Source organism: Asterias rubens, chromosome 21 (assembly GCF_902459465.1).
Source record: "Asterias rubens chromosome 21, eAstRub1.3, whole genome shotgun sequence".
Lineage (NCBI taxonomy): Eukaryota > Metazoa > Echinodermata > Asteroidea > Forcipulatida > Asteriidae > Asterias > Asterias rubens.
In genome coordinates, this window is record NC_047082.1 from 6846890 (window position 1) to 6865771 (window position 18882).

Genomic DNA, 18882 nt, shown 5'->3' on the forward strand with positions numbered 1-18882 from the left:
TATTAGTAATATTATTCAGCTTTATTATTATTATTTTTTTTAATTAACAAAATGAACAAGGCCAAGACATGAAGCAGATTAGGGCAAAGGCCTCTGAGAAACTCACTTACATAGTGCATGCAAAGAGTTTTGGCAGTTTTAATAAACATAAAGTTTTAATTTGCATAAAAACACAGAATAAAAAACAAATGTACACATTAAATCTGATACATTGTCCTCAAAATTGCCATTAATTTTGAAGTTAAATAAAAACTATTGCTCTAGCCAAGTTAAAATACCAGTGTAAATTTTTAGGCCTTTTTGTATACAAATAAAAACACAAACTTAACTGATTAATGTAATTACTGTTTTGCATTGAGGATGCTCGCATCCTGTGGCAGGTTTGAACCTTAATCATACTGGAAATATTCAGCCTGTAAACCACTCAAATAAAGAAACTAATAACACAATAAAGTTCTTCAAATAAAATGGGTGAGTGTAGAATTGTCCGTTTCACATACTGCCCTTTTGCCACAATTGTCTAGCATTGTCAAAGCTTCCACCAATACCTTCCTAGACAGGAGTTCAAGTCAAACAATAATACAACCTCCATGTATTTCCTGATATTTTTGTTGTCCCTTGTTTTTCTTTCTTGTATAAATATCCTTTATGAAAGGTCATTGGAATGTTTGAGATCATCATCAGTGTGACCTTTCTAGGGTTGAATGATTCAAAACCAACGTTCACTTTACCAACTTACTGGTATGAATAACAAATGGTCTTATGGTGCCTTGTAATGCTTCAGTGTGCACTTAATTACTAGGTGACCTTCTTGTATCAAAATGCAGTTATGGATACTGAGTTGTTATAAATGGATTTACTGTTGAACCATTGAACATACAATTTTATACACAATGCATTGCAGCTGGCAAACTTACATCAATTATACTGATCAATGCTTTTAATTTTAATTTCAAGGTATCGAGACATGTTGTTGCCATTTACATGGAACGTGTTTCGTAATCACTCTTCAATTAATGGCATTAAAACCTACTTGGTTTAGGTTAAAAGTATCCTTTCGATATAAAAAAACAACTTCATTTCAAAGTAACATGGTTGGAAAAAGATATCAGTTTTTAACCCCGTAAAAATTGAATCTGAGAAATGGTTGTCAGTGAGACAACCCGTACCCGGACAATCCCTAAATTTAGCATTAATTCTCAAAAACATGACTAAAATATAACCAACATAAAGGGTTAGTTGTTCACTGTATTTAACGTTAATGAGACTCCTGATTTGAAAAACTCTTCACCCAAACCAATGATGTAAACTATGCCACTCACTGTTGCCACATTGAGACCCCATATCATATCAAGACCCAGTTTCTACTTGCCATAATTGGTCATGACCTAAAATTGCACTTCATAATGGCCTCCGGTTTTCAGAAAATACATTTAAGGGAAAGTCGCCCCAAGACTTGATAAATCCAAAAACTCTCGGGTCCAGCACTCTCCCCAGTCAACATACATAATACTAATAGTGCTGCAACAAAACGACTCCGTAAAAAAAACTGACTGATCCCAAATGAAAAAGTGTGAAAATTACTGCAAGCCATTAATGTCATACAGCTCGTGTTTGTTTTAATAACGATCCCTCTCTTCCAAATGGGTCCCAGAGTGCAGGGGGAAGGTAGTGACGCAGAACCCCAGCAAGCTGCCGATAGGCAGAGTGGATAAAGTCGACTGTCACAAAGGAATAGATACCGAAAATGGAGCCGGAAACAAGAGAATGGCAACATCCCCTGGGAAAAGACTATCTCATATTCCAATACCATTTCAGTTCTCAGTTTGGCCGTGATATATTTTCAAGCTGAACATATGAAATGGGTCATTTTAAACCATACTCATATTGCATACATTCAAACTGAAAGCTTGCAGATGGCTTATTTATGGTCACACGTGCACTTGAATATCATTACTAAAGATGCATTGCCTTCACATTTTGGCAAATGATTTCAACTCAATCTTTTGCTTGATTCTGGTATAAATGTATGTACTTCGAGGTGAAAAAAATCATGATAACAAACAAATTGACAGGACTTTCAGGGAAAACTACATGTGGGCTGCTGCAGACATACATTGTGTACATGTACACATACATGTAGCCCCTGCACTAGGTAAATGTTTTGTGCATGCTCAGTACACTGTACTATTATGTATTACATGTACATGCACGCACACGAACAATCACCATGATAATGATGTAGTCTGACTACCAACTAATGTATGGTGTGTTGTCTCCCATTGACCATGTTGACCCATCATACACAAGATATCATTTTTTTTACCCTTACACCGATGTGTAGAAAGCACTGCATAGTCAGTACTTTCCCAAATTCGGTGGGGAAAAACTGCACATGCATCTGTCACTCTGATGGGATTCGAACCCATGACCTTCGCCATGCTAGAACAGATGCCTTGCCACTAGACCACCGAGCCACAATGTAGCCCAATGACTAGAGGCAGTTCAAATCCTTTATTTTAGTTGCTGTTACAAAATTTAGTTGCTGCTAACTTTATTTGAGATTCATTTCAAATTCTGGTGTCTTAGTCATCCAAGTGTGGGTTCCATTCCCAGTCGCAAACACTTGTCACATGTGTCCTTGACCAAGACACCTTTTAAATACTATACTTACCAGGTGTAAATGGGCAATATGTATAAGAGTAGAAATTATTGTTGTGAATGATTAGGTCCCAAAACCAACATTTAGCTTAGGAGGAGTGAACCAAAATGGTGTAAGAAACATCTAAATTATTTTGGGATTCGAAAAAAAAAAAAAAACATAATCCATTACTATAATAACAATCCATGAACTTATTCAATAACTTGTTCTTATATCTGGTACAGAACTATGGTATAATGTTATGTAAGTTGTTAATAATTTGGGATTGAACAAAGACACATATTGACCAATATAATATTGACAAAATAGGGAGACTGGCAAGATAAGGCAAGATAGCTCAGTTGGTAGAGCACTGCATGTTAATCAGGAGGTCGTTGGTTCAAATTCCACTCTAATCACTTGTTCTTGTTTTCAATACCAAATTGGTTTAAAACCGTACCCAGTCAGTTTCTCTTGTAGTTACAACTTAATAAAATATTCAATGTAAATCCAGTTGTTATTTTAAAAAGCCAGTGGACACTATTGGTAATTACTCAAATTAATTATTAGCATAAAGCCTTACTTGGTAACAAGTATTTGGGAGAGGTTGATGGTATAAATCATTGTGAGAAACGGCTCCCTCTGAAGTGACATATTTTTTGAGAAAGATGTATTTTTCCACGAATTTGATTTCGAGACCTCAGAATTAGATTTTGAGGTCTCGAAATCAAGCATCTGAAAGCACACAACTTCGTGTGACAAGGGTGTTTTTTCTTTCATTGTTTTCTCGCAACTTCAACGACCAATTGAGCTCAAATTTTCACAGGTTCGTTATTTATGCATATGTTGAGATGCACAAAGTGAGAAGACTGGTCTTTGACAATTACCAAAAGTGTCCAGTGTCTTTAATATTGTTATGTGATAGCAACTCGCAAAATAAATGCTTTATTTTCATCTGCGTTGGTGACACCTTGAGGATCTCAAGTGTCTTTCACAGGATCGTCTCATGTTCCAGAGAGTTATGCCAAACTGATCCAGATATTGTCATTATTTATTGACACACACTTGCAATAAAGTACAGAATATATCTTAATATATTAAAAGCAGAACAGGCAATAAATTGAGACAACTGATAGCCTATAGGGTCTGCTTGCAAAAGCAAAGTGAATCAATTACATAATAAATACAAGTTGACACAACAAGTCAAGACTGTAGCATATTCCCATTAACCAACCTAAGAAAACTGATTACAGAAATGAATCAAACCCAAAACCAGAGATACATGTAGGGTTCGAGTCCTGGTCTTGGCCTTAAGCAAGACACAAAACCATTATTGCTGCGTTCTTTGTCCTTCGGATGGGACATCAAGTCATTGGTCCCATGTGTTGTGTAATGCACGTAAAAGGACCCAGTGCACTGGGAAAAGAGAAGGGGTTCGCCCCGGTGTTCCTGGTCTGATCGGCGGCATATTGCACCAAAGCACCTAAAACAATACAAGGTGCTTTGAAAAGGCATTGTTCTCATACATGTACCTGGGTCCACAATACCTTGCAAGAAAATACTGAATGTTGAAGCGCCTTGAGCATCACTACATGCAAGTGACTGACATGAGCATTATAAGAAGCCACTCTTATTATTATTATTACTATTATTATTATTGTTAAACATCTTTCTCATGACATACCCTGACTGTGTACGCCAATTACTTGCTTTACCCCCCCCCCCACCCCCACCCCAAATATTTGCCATGATTAGCTCCACTATTAGCAGATCTTTCACTTGTCACAACTTACATTATCTTTTTCTTCACCTGTTCACCTTTGAAGCTGACCCTTACATCATCCGGCACAGAGATGTCAATGATGACACCATCTCCTCTATCTTATCTCAGAAAAATAATATTTAAAAATGCAAGAATGACATAATAGTGGCTGTACCTTAATGTCAGTTGTCTCCATGCACTTGACAGAGTTGAAGCTGCCATTAGGCTGGAATATTTTGAGTGTTAACTTCTCGATTGCAGGTTTGTTGAAGGATGCCATGTTCATGGCGATCTCTTCTCATCTACAGATGCAAGGACTCGGTTGGGCAGGAGTGAGCCTGGAGAACAAAAAATTCACAAAAGGAAAAGTGTATTGATTTTAAATGTGTTTTTTTTACCAGGCACATTAGAGCACAGTCCTAATGTAAAGCAATTTTCAATAATCCAGAATACAACTGTACAATACGATATTAATTTGATCAACATGTCCCTTGTTTAGAAAGCCAGTGCTATTAGTTGTATTGTATTGTAACCAAAATGAAAAATTTTAAATACACAACCACAGAGATTTGGGACACACAGGCTCGACTACCTCCACTCATACATGAAGGTCAACCATTGGGTCAACAACAAGATGGGATGTTAGTGGGCTCCATGGTGACACCCCTGCAGGGAACAAGATTCAATTTCAAAATCTTGTCTCATAGGATGAAAATTATATTCTGAAAGACCACAGGAAGAACTTGGGTGAAATAATTCCAAGGAAGTTTACTTGATGCAATACACACCATGTATTCTGAATTCATATGGAAGTTACTCTCCGTACGATCCCCATCACATACTTCCCTTGCACTTACTGTCAAATCCTCATTTTAGCATGTTTAGTAGACGTATGAATAAAGACTGACTTTAATCTAATTGAGGTAACTTTCATGCACCCATTTTACTTTCTTAATAAAAAGTAATCGTTCCTTACAAATGTTGCATGAAAGTTAAAGAAACACTTACGTGCATTAATACAGTATGCCTACATTATGTAATTCAATAAAAAAATTACTACATGTACATGTTCTTACATCTACACTGTACATGTACGTACATGTAGCGCTTTATCACACCCCTAAGGGCTAATCAATAAAATGACGTGTACCAGTTATCTGACTTGTACCTGGGTTTTAGAGAGGCCGCCCAGTAGTGGGATGACAGGGACATTTTGTTACAATTATGTCTTTATGCCACTTCTGGCCGCCATAATTTCTAAGGGTTAACCCCTGTTTAATGTTTTGAATCTTTGGGATGAAAGGGATTTAACTCATTTATAGTAATTTGTATTATTCGACTGCCCCCCCCCCCTCCAACAAAAAAAAGAAAAGAAAGAACATTTCCACCTCAGTACACACCGTACATTGTAGATTGCAGGAACTTCACTGGCTACCCATTCCACAACGAATTCAATTCAAAATTCTACTTGTTGCATTTAAATCTCAGTTCGGCTTGACTCCGTCTTATATTGCAAATCTCCTTGTACCTTATGCCCCCTCTCGCACTCTTCGTTCTTCTGCTAAGTCCCTTTTTACTATTCCTAGAACTTCCTCATCATATGGCGATCGTGCCTTTTCCGCTTGTGCTCCTAAACTTTGGAACGCTTTACCTAATAACATCAGGCGCTGTAGTTCTCTTCCATTGTTTAAAAACTTGCTTAAAACTCATTTATTTAAAGTCTCTTACACTTAGCGCGTTACATGTCTTGACAGTAGATTATTCATTGTATAATTTTGTATTATGTTCTACATTTCTTTTTTGTTGTTTGTCTTGTTTTTTTGTTCTGCGCCTCGGAATAGGGTCTTGTACACTAGATAGATGGCACATTATAAATGCATTATTATTATTATTATTATTATTAGATAGGTGGGAGTGTACAAAATAACTTAAAGTTCACACCCATCCAAAAAGACTTCACTGGTATGTTAAAAGTAAAGTTTCATACATAAGCACTATGTACATTGCAGTAGGCCTATATGTAGGCATACCTATTGGATTACAATTCTGAAGGCCCCGTGTACATAGTATGCCTTATAAAATACAATGTAGAACAGTCCTACACTGTACTTGTTATGAGTACTGTATGGATTATGTACAGTGTTAGCCCATGGTAAGCCTACCAAAGTGTAATAATATGTTCATCATCCACAAGGTCACATAAGATAGGAATCCCAGTCATGCTTACATGTATGCATAGGAGTCGTAAGGAATAACAAAAGTCTGCATCTTGTATTCTCCAATGTAACATACAGTACTGGTACACAATTCAAATGGATACAAAATGTACATCTCTGTATACATACAGTAGGCCTACCAATCTCATTCAGACGTTGGTTAGACCATGGAGGTAGAACTAGACCTCCATGGTCATGATGGTTAGAGCATGGAGCAATAGCATCAACATTAAAATAGACTCAATGGTTAAGAGCAGTCAAAATATAAGTCAAACTGCTGTGCACAAATAGGCCTACAATTATAACATAGTATTTTTCCACTTGTAAGCAGTTGGACTAAAACGAATACCAGTCCTTAAAACAATAAACTGATGCAGTTGGGCATGTTTGGTAGTATTGGGGCTTCATCCAAATTGGCAGCTACAATATGTACATACATGTACACATGTACATGTACATACATGTACGGCTGCGGCTTTGACTGTTGACAATTAGAGTATTACAAAAAGGGCATCTTGATGTACATGTACATCCACTTCAACGCATGATGATGCAGTGTACCAGCCAAAGCTATAGTCAGAGCCGTAAAATTTCGGTCACAGCCTGCATATCATGTATAATGAACTTTGGCTGGACCAAACTTTCTTCTCAATGTCAGGGGTCAGCAGTGGAATAATGATAAACAATGACACTAAGGCTGTAATAATAATAATAATAATAATAATACAGCATTTTTAAAGCGCACTAAATCTGTGGAACACTCAAAGGGCTGGTCAAAGAACAAGAAGAAAACTTCGCTCAATATCTGCAAAGGCTAATCTGAAGAGATGGGTTTTGAGAGAATGTTACATAGTAAGTAGTAGTTGTCACTTGTCTTGAATGACAACTTTGAACAAATTGATGCTGGTTTACAGGATACATCAAAACAAAATATCAATCCATTCGCAATAAATTCACATGATGTCATTAACTATAAACTTTGTACATAAACTTTGTACATAATGTACAGGTAGCCTCGATGTCTCTGTAAAGTCTACAAGAAACTTGATCATTGCATTTTGATCAAATTGAAGCACAGATACTGTATACTATGTAAATTGTGCATGCCCTGATGACATCTACCAGCCTGATACATATTTTCTCAGCATGGCCTTGGGTGTCGTGGGAATCTCATATTAAATCTACATTACATATTATACCCTAAGTAAAACACATTCTCCTGTAATCCCCTATATTATAGACTGACCCAAGAAGCGTTCTGGAACGTGTTTTTGTGACTGTCAGTGAACCCGAACTAAATCTTTCTAGAAGTTGATAAGATTAGACTGAGAGGGATGCAAAGGCCCATTCCACGTTACGTGTGTTACAGTTTCGGACAGTATTTTATGTGTTGTGAGGCCTGCTGGAAAAATACTAGACTTACCTTTTCACAAAATGTAACAAAAATCTTCTACAGTTACACACTACTGGCTGAAACTTTAAAAAAATTGTTGAGGACATTTGAGTGACAGTTGTACAAGTTGTACAAGCCCCAAGTGACCCGTGCCACAAGTAGGGCACTTAGGGCTGACCCAGGTGAGCCCCTGGAATGACATCAAAGCTATTCGCACGTACCGGGGGCAGACCGGGGCAGCACTGGACCCGGGTCGACCCAGGGAAGCTAATCGAACACACCCAGTAACTATATCTCTCAATTCTACTTTATGTCTTGTTAAATTTTACTTTTCCCTTATAAAATACAAATGAGAAAAACTTGTTCTTAGTGCTTGTTCAAATAAAACAGTGTTGTCATTTTGATTCTGGTCTGTTGTTGTCTTTTCACAGTTTGATTCTGGTCTTCTTAGTAGTCTTTTCTTATTTTGTGACTTGGTCTTCTGATAGTCCTTAGACAAAACTCTTGTCTTTAGTAAAAAGTTCTGAGCAAAGACTTGCGGTCTTGTGATTTTTTGGACTGAAATCCAGCCCTGGCTAGCTCTACAAAACATACAATGCAGGCAATATTACATGTAGTTCTTTAAAGCCATTGGACACTTTCGCTAAACAGTATTGTCCAAGGCCCACACTTCGTGTATCACAACTTATATAAAATAACAAACCTGTGAAAATTTAGGCTCAATCGCTCATCGGAGTCGAGAGAAAATAACGGGAAAACCCACCCTTGTTTCCTCACGTTTCGTCGTGTCATGACATGTGTTTCAAATAAATTTGTAATTCTCAACATATCGAGAATTGATATTGTTTTAATGTTTTCTCAAAAAGTAAAGCATTTCATGGAATAATATTTCAAGAGAAGTCTTTCACCATTTACCTTCTGTAAACCCTGTAAGTTATTTGTAAATCTGTCAACTTTAAAAAGAAAAATCTGTTCCGAAAGTATCCAATGGCTTTAAGATTCAAATTGGAAGAGTCAACCCTATTCAATTTACTTTATTTTCAGTTTTTGTCTGAAAGCTAAACTTTCATAACGTTAATACCAAGGTACATTCCGCAAGAAAAATATTTCCATCAGATCTGTCAAGGCCAAGAAATAAGCATTTGAAGGTCCCCCAAATCACTGTTATTAATTTCATTGCAGCAATGCTAAAATCTCTCAAAAAATACATGAACTTTATATAGTTTTATGTCTAGACAGGTTAGAAGTGTACACACCAAATTTGATGGACTATTTAACTCTACAAATTTTATGCGTACAATGTATACTGTGTCTATATCATTAGCTCCAGGGTGCAAAGATAAGAATCAGTTTACTCTTCCAAATCAATGATGATTCTACATTGACATCACTTTCATCATCATCATTATTTAGCGGCCGCAACCAAGATTCCGCTCAAAGCAAACCATCGGAGTCTTTGTCTAGCTGTAATGTTAGAAAATTTCACTTGGCTCTACAATGGAATAATTACTTAGCGATAATATAAACAATATCATCATAAATAGTGAAATTAGAAGTCAGAAGGAGATTGATGGGAGTGTTAGGAGCTATGAGGTTGATGACAGCAATCAGAATGAGATATACACAGTCATCATCAATCACATACTGTGTGTAATTTCACTTGTTTTGGTGGTAATTCAGTCTCTGGCTCAGTTTCGGAACCCCGCCTAACATTATTTTATGATTCCTCATAATAATGAGAGATCTGAAACATTACTGGTTGGCAATTTAACAATATCAATACATATTTTCATTTGAAAGATCAATTGTAGAAACTGCTTTTCAGTTCCTAGTTTTTCCTGGTATTTTACATACATGTACATGAAAAACAAACATACATAGAAAGCCATATTGTACATAATGGTTAAAATGGTGTGGTTTTTTTAGTACTGTACTGTCTTGATCTGGTGTCAGAATAACAAATTTATCAGGTATGAAATTTCACACCAAGAGGCCAAGCAGGCAGTGGATTTGTTCACTTTAGCAGAATAAAATGCATTATCAGCACAACGTAGTTCATAAACATGTGCAAGAAGATTTGACTGCTCGCATGCGCATTCACAATGAATTCTCAGCAATGTGTTATTCATTTGCTACGTATAATGTACCGCTGGCAGATTACCATGTTTTTTTACACGTATTTTTCGTTGCAAAATACACTAGCGCCAAATGTTTGCCAAAAAGTGGTGGCTCCACTTAACAATGTTCATTTGCCTAAACAGTGTTGTAAATGCCATTTTCTTAGGCAAATAAAAGTCTTACTTCATCAAAATAGGCATGAAGTTTTTGGCCTGTCTCATTGCTGAGTATGAACTTATATACGAGGGTGCTCTACTGTTCGCACAATCAATCAAATAATGTACTATGGTAGGAGATTTAATACATACAATGTATTAATGGTAAAACCAAGGACACCCCTTTGTTCTCAAATTGTTTGGACTTAATTTGTTTTTATGACGTCCCCATTGGTTTTGAACCCAAAAGCAAAGCAGAGAAGTCCTACAATATAGTGTCATTTTCCTAGCCCTTTTGCTAAAGTCCTTAGTTTGAATATGTGTAGACATGCCCAACCAGACTACAATTATACACAAACCAATTGTACACACTGACATTAATCTCCCAACAGTGTTCCGCGCTGGCCAACTGAGCACTATCATGTACATGTAGCACCAGTCAAACTGCAATCCCAAGTGGTCACGCTGGCTTTCAGTGTTAAGAGGATCTTAGTATCGAATTTTGAATAGTGAAAAAGCCCCCCAAAAATGAGGGGAAACCCTGAAGTTGAAAGTTGTGCAGGCTTGGAATTTCACACAAGCCATGAGGCCTTGTCCTCTGTTGCCCCTGGTCAGGCGGCCTTGATACCGCTTCAAAGGTTTCTCATTGATATTCCAATGAAAGTGCCCTTTGCAAAAAAAAATGGCCTTGCCCTTTTAAGATGAAATTCCAGGCCGGGTAATGTCAAACTACATTGTATGAAAACATTATAATGCAATGTATCTAGTGTATTGTGATTGGTAACCTTAAAAAATTACATTAAATCATTTCGAGTACACGAATGTAGTCTGAGTTTTTATTAAGTTAGACCCAATGGAGCAACTTGAAGCTGAGTCATTTGAAATTTTGACCCAAATTGTGTCATAAAATCATGTCATTACTCCCACAGCCTTGAAGTAAAACCTATTGTAATGCTCAAAAATTAGAGCCTCCCCCCCCCCCCAAATGAAGACAATGCATGTGCAGCCCTTTTAATTTCTTAACGCACTTTTATATGACTCACCACTTCTGTCTTAAAATTGCACAGTTGTCCAACAATGAACATGATTTAGGATTTTTGGAACATCATGCTGGTAAAATCATAACACACTAAGCACCTGCCAAGGTGTGTCGAGAAATACTTCAAACTCAATTATTTGTCAAATTTACTCACAATGCATGCATATTTGGTTTCATACCAGTACTTAGCCAACACACACTTTTAAACTTCTTAAGTTCCATTATGGGCTTACGAACATTTGCTTATAAATTATATGGATCTTTGGACCATTTGGCGATGGCTGACAGTGACATAAGAGAATCTTGCCACGATAGAAGAAGACACCCAATGTTAACTTAGGACATTGATGTAAATCTACAATGTACAAAAATTAAAGCCATTGGACACTTTCGGTACAGAAAAAAAATTAAAAGTTCACAGATTTACAAATAACTTACAGGGTTTACAGAAGGTAACTTGGTGAGACTTTTCTTGAAATATTATTCCATGAAATGCTCAAATGAGATAACATTAAACAATATCAATTCTCGATATCGAGAATTACAGGTTTATTTTAAACGTGCGGAAACGAGGGTGGGTTTTTCCCGGTGTTTTTTCCCAACTCCGATGACCGATTTTGAGCCTAAATTTTCACAAGTGTGGGCCTTGCACAATACTGTTTACCGAAAGTGTCCAATGGCTTAAAGTTCCCATCATGTAGGGTAGGTTGGCCCTAATTTCTCTTATTTTAGTTTGCAACCAACACCATTTCTATAAATTCCTTCTTTCCCACATCTAACACTTGTGTTCAACAATATTTTGAAGTATGAATTATTAATAACAACATGCATAAAACGAAGCCAGCTAAATAAAAAACTAAACATCTAAAAATTGTTCAATTCAAACAGCGAAAAACTATGCGCTCCATGTTGGCTTGCATTTCTTTGTCAGTACACATATTGACCAAACCCCTGTACAGGTGATAATACCTACAGTCAGACAATAAGATCAAACAATGCACAGTGTTGACTCATACCCTAACCAGATTTTGAGGAGTATCACTCCAAACAAAGGAACTGGAACCATTGTCCAGCTAAAAACCCTGGCCTTGAATTTGAACAGGAAGCCAAGTGAATACCGTCTAGAGATTAATACACCATGGCACATTTTCCACATCCACCAAGTATATAATTTTGGTTTGATGTAAAATAAAAGCCTACATGTACTTGCATAAAGCTGGGAAAAAAGAAATGCTCTCGTATTGGTGGAGGGGGGAGGATGTCCCTTTCTTTTAACGAAAAAAGGTGGGTTTTCCTGAGATACATGCAACACCTGTGTGTACAGTGTAGAACTATCTTATCTACAAATTATGTTGTCACAAACGCATTATGTACACATTTACATTTTATGGTACACATAGGCCTACATTAAGGGAACCAATGTGTGGTGAAGAGGTTTACAACTAGTGGTTTAAACCAACCAAGGCCTGTTCTTGATAATTTTACCGAGACGAAGTCGTCTGAGAAATTTGAGTAGGAACTCTATTCGCAGAACCTTAGCAGTGGGCCACAGCTGAAAATCTACCGTGGAATGCTGCATTCTCGGGATGCATGGAGTTACATGTACCTTTCATTTAGCAGAACATTGTAACCAGCGGCGTAACTAGACATTTTCATTTGGTGGGGCAAGTGGGGGCAAAGATTAAATTGGGGGGGGGGGGCAAAGATTAAATTTGGGGGGCCAAAGAAGTGCCAGATTATTATTAAAATAATGTTAACTGGTAGTTGATACACACCAATGCAGTTCTAAAACAGTATACATAGTTAGCAGGTAACAAAAGATTGCGAAAACAACCAAATCTTAGAGAACTTGTCTTTGTATAAGATCAAACTTTTCGACTGTATAAAAGGATTACATTACCAACAGTGATTACCAAGTATCAACTTAGAGTTGTACATGGCATTCTCATAGGCTCTGTGGGTATGAATTAAATTATCGTTTGTATGCTTTATTTCAGTGTATTAATACCCAAAACATAATAATATTAGGCCAAGTAAAAATAGAAACATGTTTATTGTCCCTGCCCGCTTCCTTTTTACAGGACGCCTCCTTTTTTTTTTCTCTCTCTTTTTTTTTTGTATTCTTATTTAAATGCACATTTTTCTTGTTTTTGTTTTGAAAAAGGGCTATTTTAAATGATCTCAGTCAAAAAAAAAAAAAAAAAAAATTAATTTCTTGTCTATGCCTTGACCAAACTGTTTCATTAATGTTTTGTGTATTTCAGCAGTAGAAAAAACAATGGATATTCCTTCCTTTTTTTGAGAAAACCCGGCACGCTAATAAGTTTCTTTTTATACTCAGCCTCATTGTGACAAGTGTAAGCCATTAAAAAAAATTAAAAAATTAAAATACAGGATTGAAATTGTGGGTGTATAATAATCACATTTTAGTTATGAAACGGATATTTAAAATAGGCCTACCTCTCAATTCCACCGCTTGCTTTAAAGGAGAAGAAATGGTCTAAGCAACCTTTTCGCTGGCCATTTTGCTGTAGTAAATTTCTCTGTAGTGTATCTGACCATGATCTGACTAAGTTGTGTTAACGGAGCTATTGGTCTGCGTTAAGACCACCATGTATTATTAAAACAGAACTTTGTGACTTCCTGCACTCTCTGTAACCACAAAACCACAACATACATTTACCGCCGATACGATCGCGCGCGTGCTTCCATGCATTTTTCATGTTATAGTCCACATACTCATATGAATAAAAGTTTCCCTTTTTACAACAGCATTTTATGCAGCCTTAAATGATTTATAAATTAGGGCCTATATGAATATACTTTTCTGTGATTTCATATAGGGGGGGGCAAGGGTTCTGAGCGGGGGGGGGGGGCGTCGGCCCCCCCTGCCCCCCCCCCCCCTCTGGTTACGCCACTGATTGAAATGGTGGCAGACTGTCCATTCTTTTAGGTTTATGCCATAAATGTACATGTATTTAACAGGAAAAATGTCTAGAATCAGGGTTACACAATGAGCCCCGGAATCAAATTGGAATAGTTAGTGCCTTTAAAAATTTAATTTTCTAGGGTCAAGTGAGCCTTCAAAGACTCACTATCACTATAAAGTAACACTGGATTTCTGTTTCAACGCCAAGGTCACAATTCTGGCATTTCCTTCTGGAGTGGTAGAGTTCTTAGACTGATATCTTCCTATTCTAATGTATGAAGTGTGAAGCTTGCGGAAAGAGTGATGCCGGTCACTTTATACCCAAGTCACTTCGTATCGAAGGCACTTCGTACACAAAATGTCAGACCAAAGTAACTTCGTTCCTCACTCAATTGTCCGACTCTGACTGATGTAGCCCTCCTGCCTGGGGTATTAGTTTATTATTTTCTTTCATGTGGACATCGACATGTCACTATGAAGTGACCGACATTTGGAAAGAGCATACATAACATACTACAGACCAAAGTCAAAAAATGGCAAGAATCTATAGGGGTTTAGTAAAGCAGTGTTAACTATGAAACCCAAACTTGATAATTTAATACATTCAGGTTATTTCAACTGTAGGTATAGGCCTAAATAATAAATACATAATTATTGACCCTATCAGAATTATCGGTTCTTTTGATTCACAGAAACTTCCTTACAACAATTAAAACATGATGACAAAAGCGCAGTTCATACGTCCTGCGAATGCGAAACGAATGTTGACGTAATGTTGACGCAACAAATAATTTGCAGTAGCTGAGCTTCGCCTGTGAGTATCGCAGCAAACATAGAATTGTTACGTCAAATTCACATCATCATTGCATCGCATTCGTATCGGCAGGAAGTATAAACTGGAAGCTCCTATCACACTCGCACTGGGGATAAAGAGTACATCATAAAACAAAGTGTTGCCATACACCATACACCTGGTAGTAATACAACAGACAAAATTTGAAACGGAATGTTTTCTAATTCAGTAATTAAGTAGGCCTAGCCCGGCAGCAGTGTGAATTTGTCCTCCATGTGTGGACAAGCTCAATGATTCAGAGAGCTTGGCTACACAAGTGGGGCTATTAATTAACGAGGACAGTGTAGGCTTATTCCATTTAAATAAAAAACAAACAGCAACTCACTCAGTATAGTTTCTACGGTATTTATAGGGAGTGTTTATTAGGTAGTAGTGGTACAGTCGCGCCGTCGTACATTGTAGAAATTGGAAAACAACTCACCTGACCTGAAAAGTATAAAGCATGAAGAAAAGTGATGTGCTAGCTTTAATTCCACAAAATTAAAAGAGTTCAGTAACTTACCTCCCTTTTCACGATACAGTTATCATTTCCTGGCTTTTGCTGTAACAACAAAGAAAACTTGTAGCAATCTCTCGGTATTTCTATTATCAACTCTGTTTCACCCAACACATTCACTACCTTCCGAGTCTAGTAAAAGTAGTATAGAGAGTAGAGGGGGAGCTAGCTAGCTGTGCATGTGCATGCTATACATGACAGTTCCCTGCCTGGTAGACTGTCAACCCGCATTCAACACAATTATATAGGGGGATCGCTTCAGCAGGGTGAACACCAGCCAAGGTGACAGCTCCCCACCAAACTTCGATCAGTGAACGCAGTAGACGTGTTGTATAGCGCCATCTGTTGAAATTGTTCGTTCAGCTTTGACTAGACACCGACTTTTCGCAAAATCTCCTTTTTGTGGATCGCTTGGGGTTTCGAAAGTTTAAAAATAATTATTACAAGTGAAATTCACAAAGTGCCCTGTACAAGTAATATTAAATATAATTATTGTTTTTCAAAAATATACATTGTCAATTACATGGTACAAGTTTATGTCTGATGTGCGAGTATACCCAGAGGAGGTTTCTGCACAGTATAGGAAGATGATGATGAAGTGTAGTAGATCGTAGAAATAATGCTGTATTGTGTTGATTTTTATCTTTATTCATTTCCACAACCGACCATTGTTCCCATTAAAAAATAAAGCAACAAAACTAATAAGCAGAACAAAAGAAACCGGTTTAACGCACCGGAACCCCGGGTACTTAGGTCTTGACACTTATGTCTATCTTTTATTGCTTCATTCTTCCATTGGGATGTAAATCCATTCCGTGTTTTGATCATCGACGTTGCAGTTAAAGAAAGAACAAAATTGTTGCAAAGAATTTATGTGTGCTTTTCGATCAATTGCCTCAGAAATGTGCCATGTATGAATCTTTTCTCGTAGTCATATTCAAGTTGTTGGGTGCAAAATGACCTTGTCACATAAGCTGCACTACTTTAAATGCCCTGGACACTATTGGTTATTTCTAAAAAATAATTGTTAGCATAAAAACTTGATCGGTAACTAGCAATGGAGAGCTGTTGATACGAATCCCGTTGATACATTGTGAGAAACGGCTCCCTCTGAAGTTAAACATAGTTTTTCAGAAAGAAGTAATTTCTCATTAAAACAATATTGCATTGAATTTGAGACCTCAACTGAGGAATCAAATTCAAACATCTGAAAGCACACTACTTGTGTAACAATTGTGTTTTTGTCGACTGCGACAACCAATATTGGAGTTCGAATTTTCACTGATTTGTTATTTTATGCATGTTAAGATACACCCAAGTGAGATGACCCAAGTGTTCTTGACCAAGTAAGCTTGTATGGTCTTATAACTTGTGGAGTAACTGCCAAAGTACACACTGCCTTTAGTTAAAAGAGTTTGTATGGGAAAAAAAACTGCACCATCATTCAGGTATATCTGCCAGCCAGCATTTTTTTAAACCTCCGAATCTCAAGGAGAAAAAAGTATTAACAAAGTTATCAACCGTGCAATAAGTATATCCATTTGGGCTGCAAGATTATATCAATTTGGCAACACTAATATTCTTTCCAGCTTTTCAACTGTTCAAAGATTTTGCTAAAGACTGTAATTAATACCTAATTTCATAATATTGGTTAAAAAAGTTTACAATGTAGAAGTTTCATTGAAACACAGTTTAATAGGGAGACACAGACACATGAAAGAACTCAAATTAAGACAAATTAATAAGTTTTAATTCCATTAGCCTTGCTCAAGGCAGTCGAATTATTCACTCCGAAAAAAGACCGCCGCCGTTTAAAAACCCACCCGTATTCACTGTGCGTAACATCGCACGACACGATGCCCCCGTACACTATCCGCATGCGGAGGCCGTCACGCCGACAGCCTTGTAGGGTCTGTGTTGAAGCCACTGACCTCATTAGCTCATTACCATAATGCCCGCGAAAGACGAGACATGTTTACATCACACACCACCACTACGGACGCATGATAGGGTCCAAAGGTCGTGATAAGGGAAGTGCGTGATTGGACGTCAAAATGAATAATTCATTTGCCTCACATCCTGTGTTGTCTGATAGGTCTGACGAAAGATATACATATGGACTGCATACTAGCATATCCGAGAGCCCCCCCCCCCCATTTTTTTTCCACTTGTGGAAATTTTTCAATAAAACACATTAAACCCAGAAGTTACAGACCCGACGGCTGCCGGCCTGACGGCCTCCGCATGCGGTTAGTGGTACGAGTGCGGATGACTTATGTGCACAGTGGTCGTACGATGTGACAGTGTGTATACGGGTGGGTCATGCGGTGTGATCGCACGCACCACGCACAGGGTATACGGGTGGGTTTACAGCGGCGTCTTTTCGGAGCGAATAGTGCGACTGCCTTGAGCAAGGCTATAATTCCATAACAAGAAAGCATCGGCTTTATTGAAAAATAACCAAAGGCACCCTACATTTTAATTTAAGAAGAATGTTACAATAATTACAAAAAATGTACAGCATTTAAATAATGTAGAATCACCAAAATCAGAGCACACAGATTACAGAGTCAAGAACAATAGGGATTCGGTAAGGATCATGTTAGGTCTGGAATTGGGGGAGGGGGTGGTACAAACTTGCTATTGTTTTCCACTGCATGTTTCGAACGCCACAGCTATGTCCACAAATGCATGAAGTTCCTAAAGTTGAGCCTGCTCACATTAATGAGCCTGCCGGATGACATTTGTATTGCTCCTGACTGTAAACTGACCAATATTTATAATTGTAACAGTAAAGTTTAGTTGTACTGATTTGAGCAATAACATTTGGAGGCTTTGTGCTGTCAAAAAGCTGGCAGTATGGCTGAACAGCTAGCTGGTGTGTTTAAGTTATTGTAACATGTATTGATTAAAAATGTATTCTTGAATTGAATTGAATTGAAATTTGTAGTTCGCAACTTGTTTTAACATCCTTGCTACTCTAATACTTAAAGTTTTCTTATTGCAAACCTTTATCAAAACCATTTTAACTGTTCCTCGTGAATTTTTTATATTATGATATGAAAATGCTACACAATTTTTATCTTTTTGTTTGCACCTTTCTCTAAATTTTGTAATACAACCGCCACATTATGAAATTAAATGGAGAGAAACAGTTAATTTAACGAACATTTTTTTTCTTTTTACTGGTGTCCAATTTGTCAAAATTATTATAAAATTATGAACACAAAAGCAGTTTCAGATTAAAAATGTTAGTTTTTGTTTACCTTTTGTTTTTGCT

At 37.2% G+C, this 18882-nt stretch overlaps 1 protein-coding gene across 5 annotated transcripts in view; it reads right to left on the minus strand.

Moving 5' to 3' along the window:
- Nucleotides 1–15743, minus strand: part of LOC117304499 (focal adhesion kinase 1-like) — a 73443-nt gene extending 57700 nt beyond the window's left edge. For all 5 annotated transcript variants that reach the window (XM_033788999.1, XM_033789003.1, XM_033789002.1 and 2 more), the window contains exons 1-2: nt 15609–15743; nt 4579–4741 (exon numbers count right to left, since the gene is read on the minus strand). In XM_033788999.1, coding sequence (XP_033644890.1) covers nt 4579–4689 — 111 coding nt within the window. In that variant the 5' untranslated portion in view covers nt 4690–4741; nt 15609–15743. The remainder of the gene's footprint in view (nt 1–4578; nt 4742–15608) is intronic.
- Between the last annotated feature and the right edge of the window lie 3139 nt (nt 15744–18882).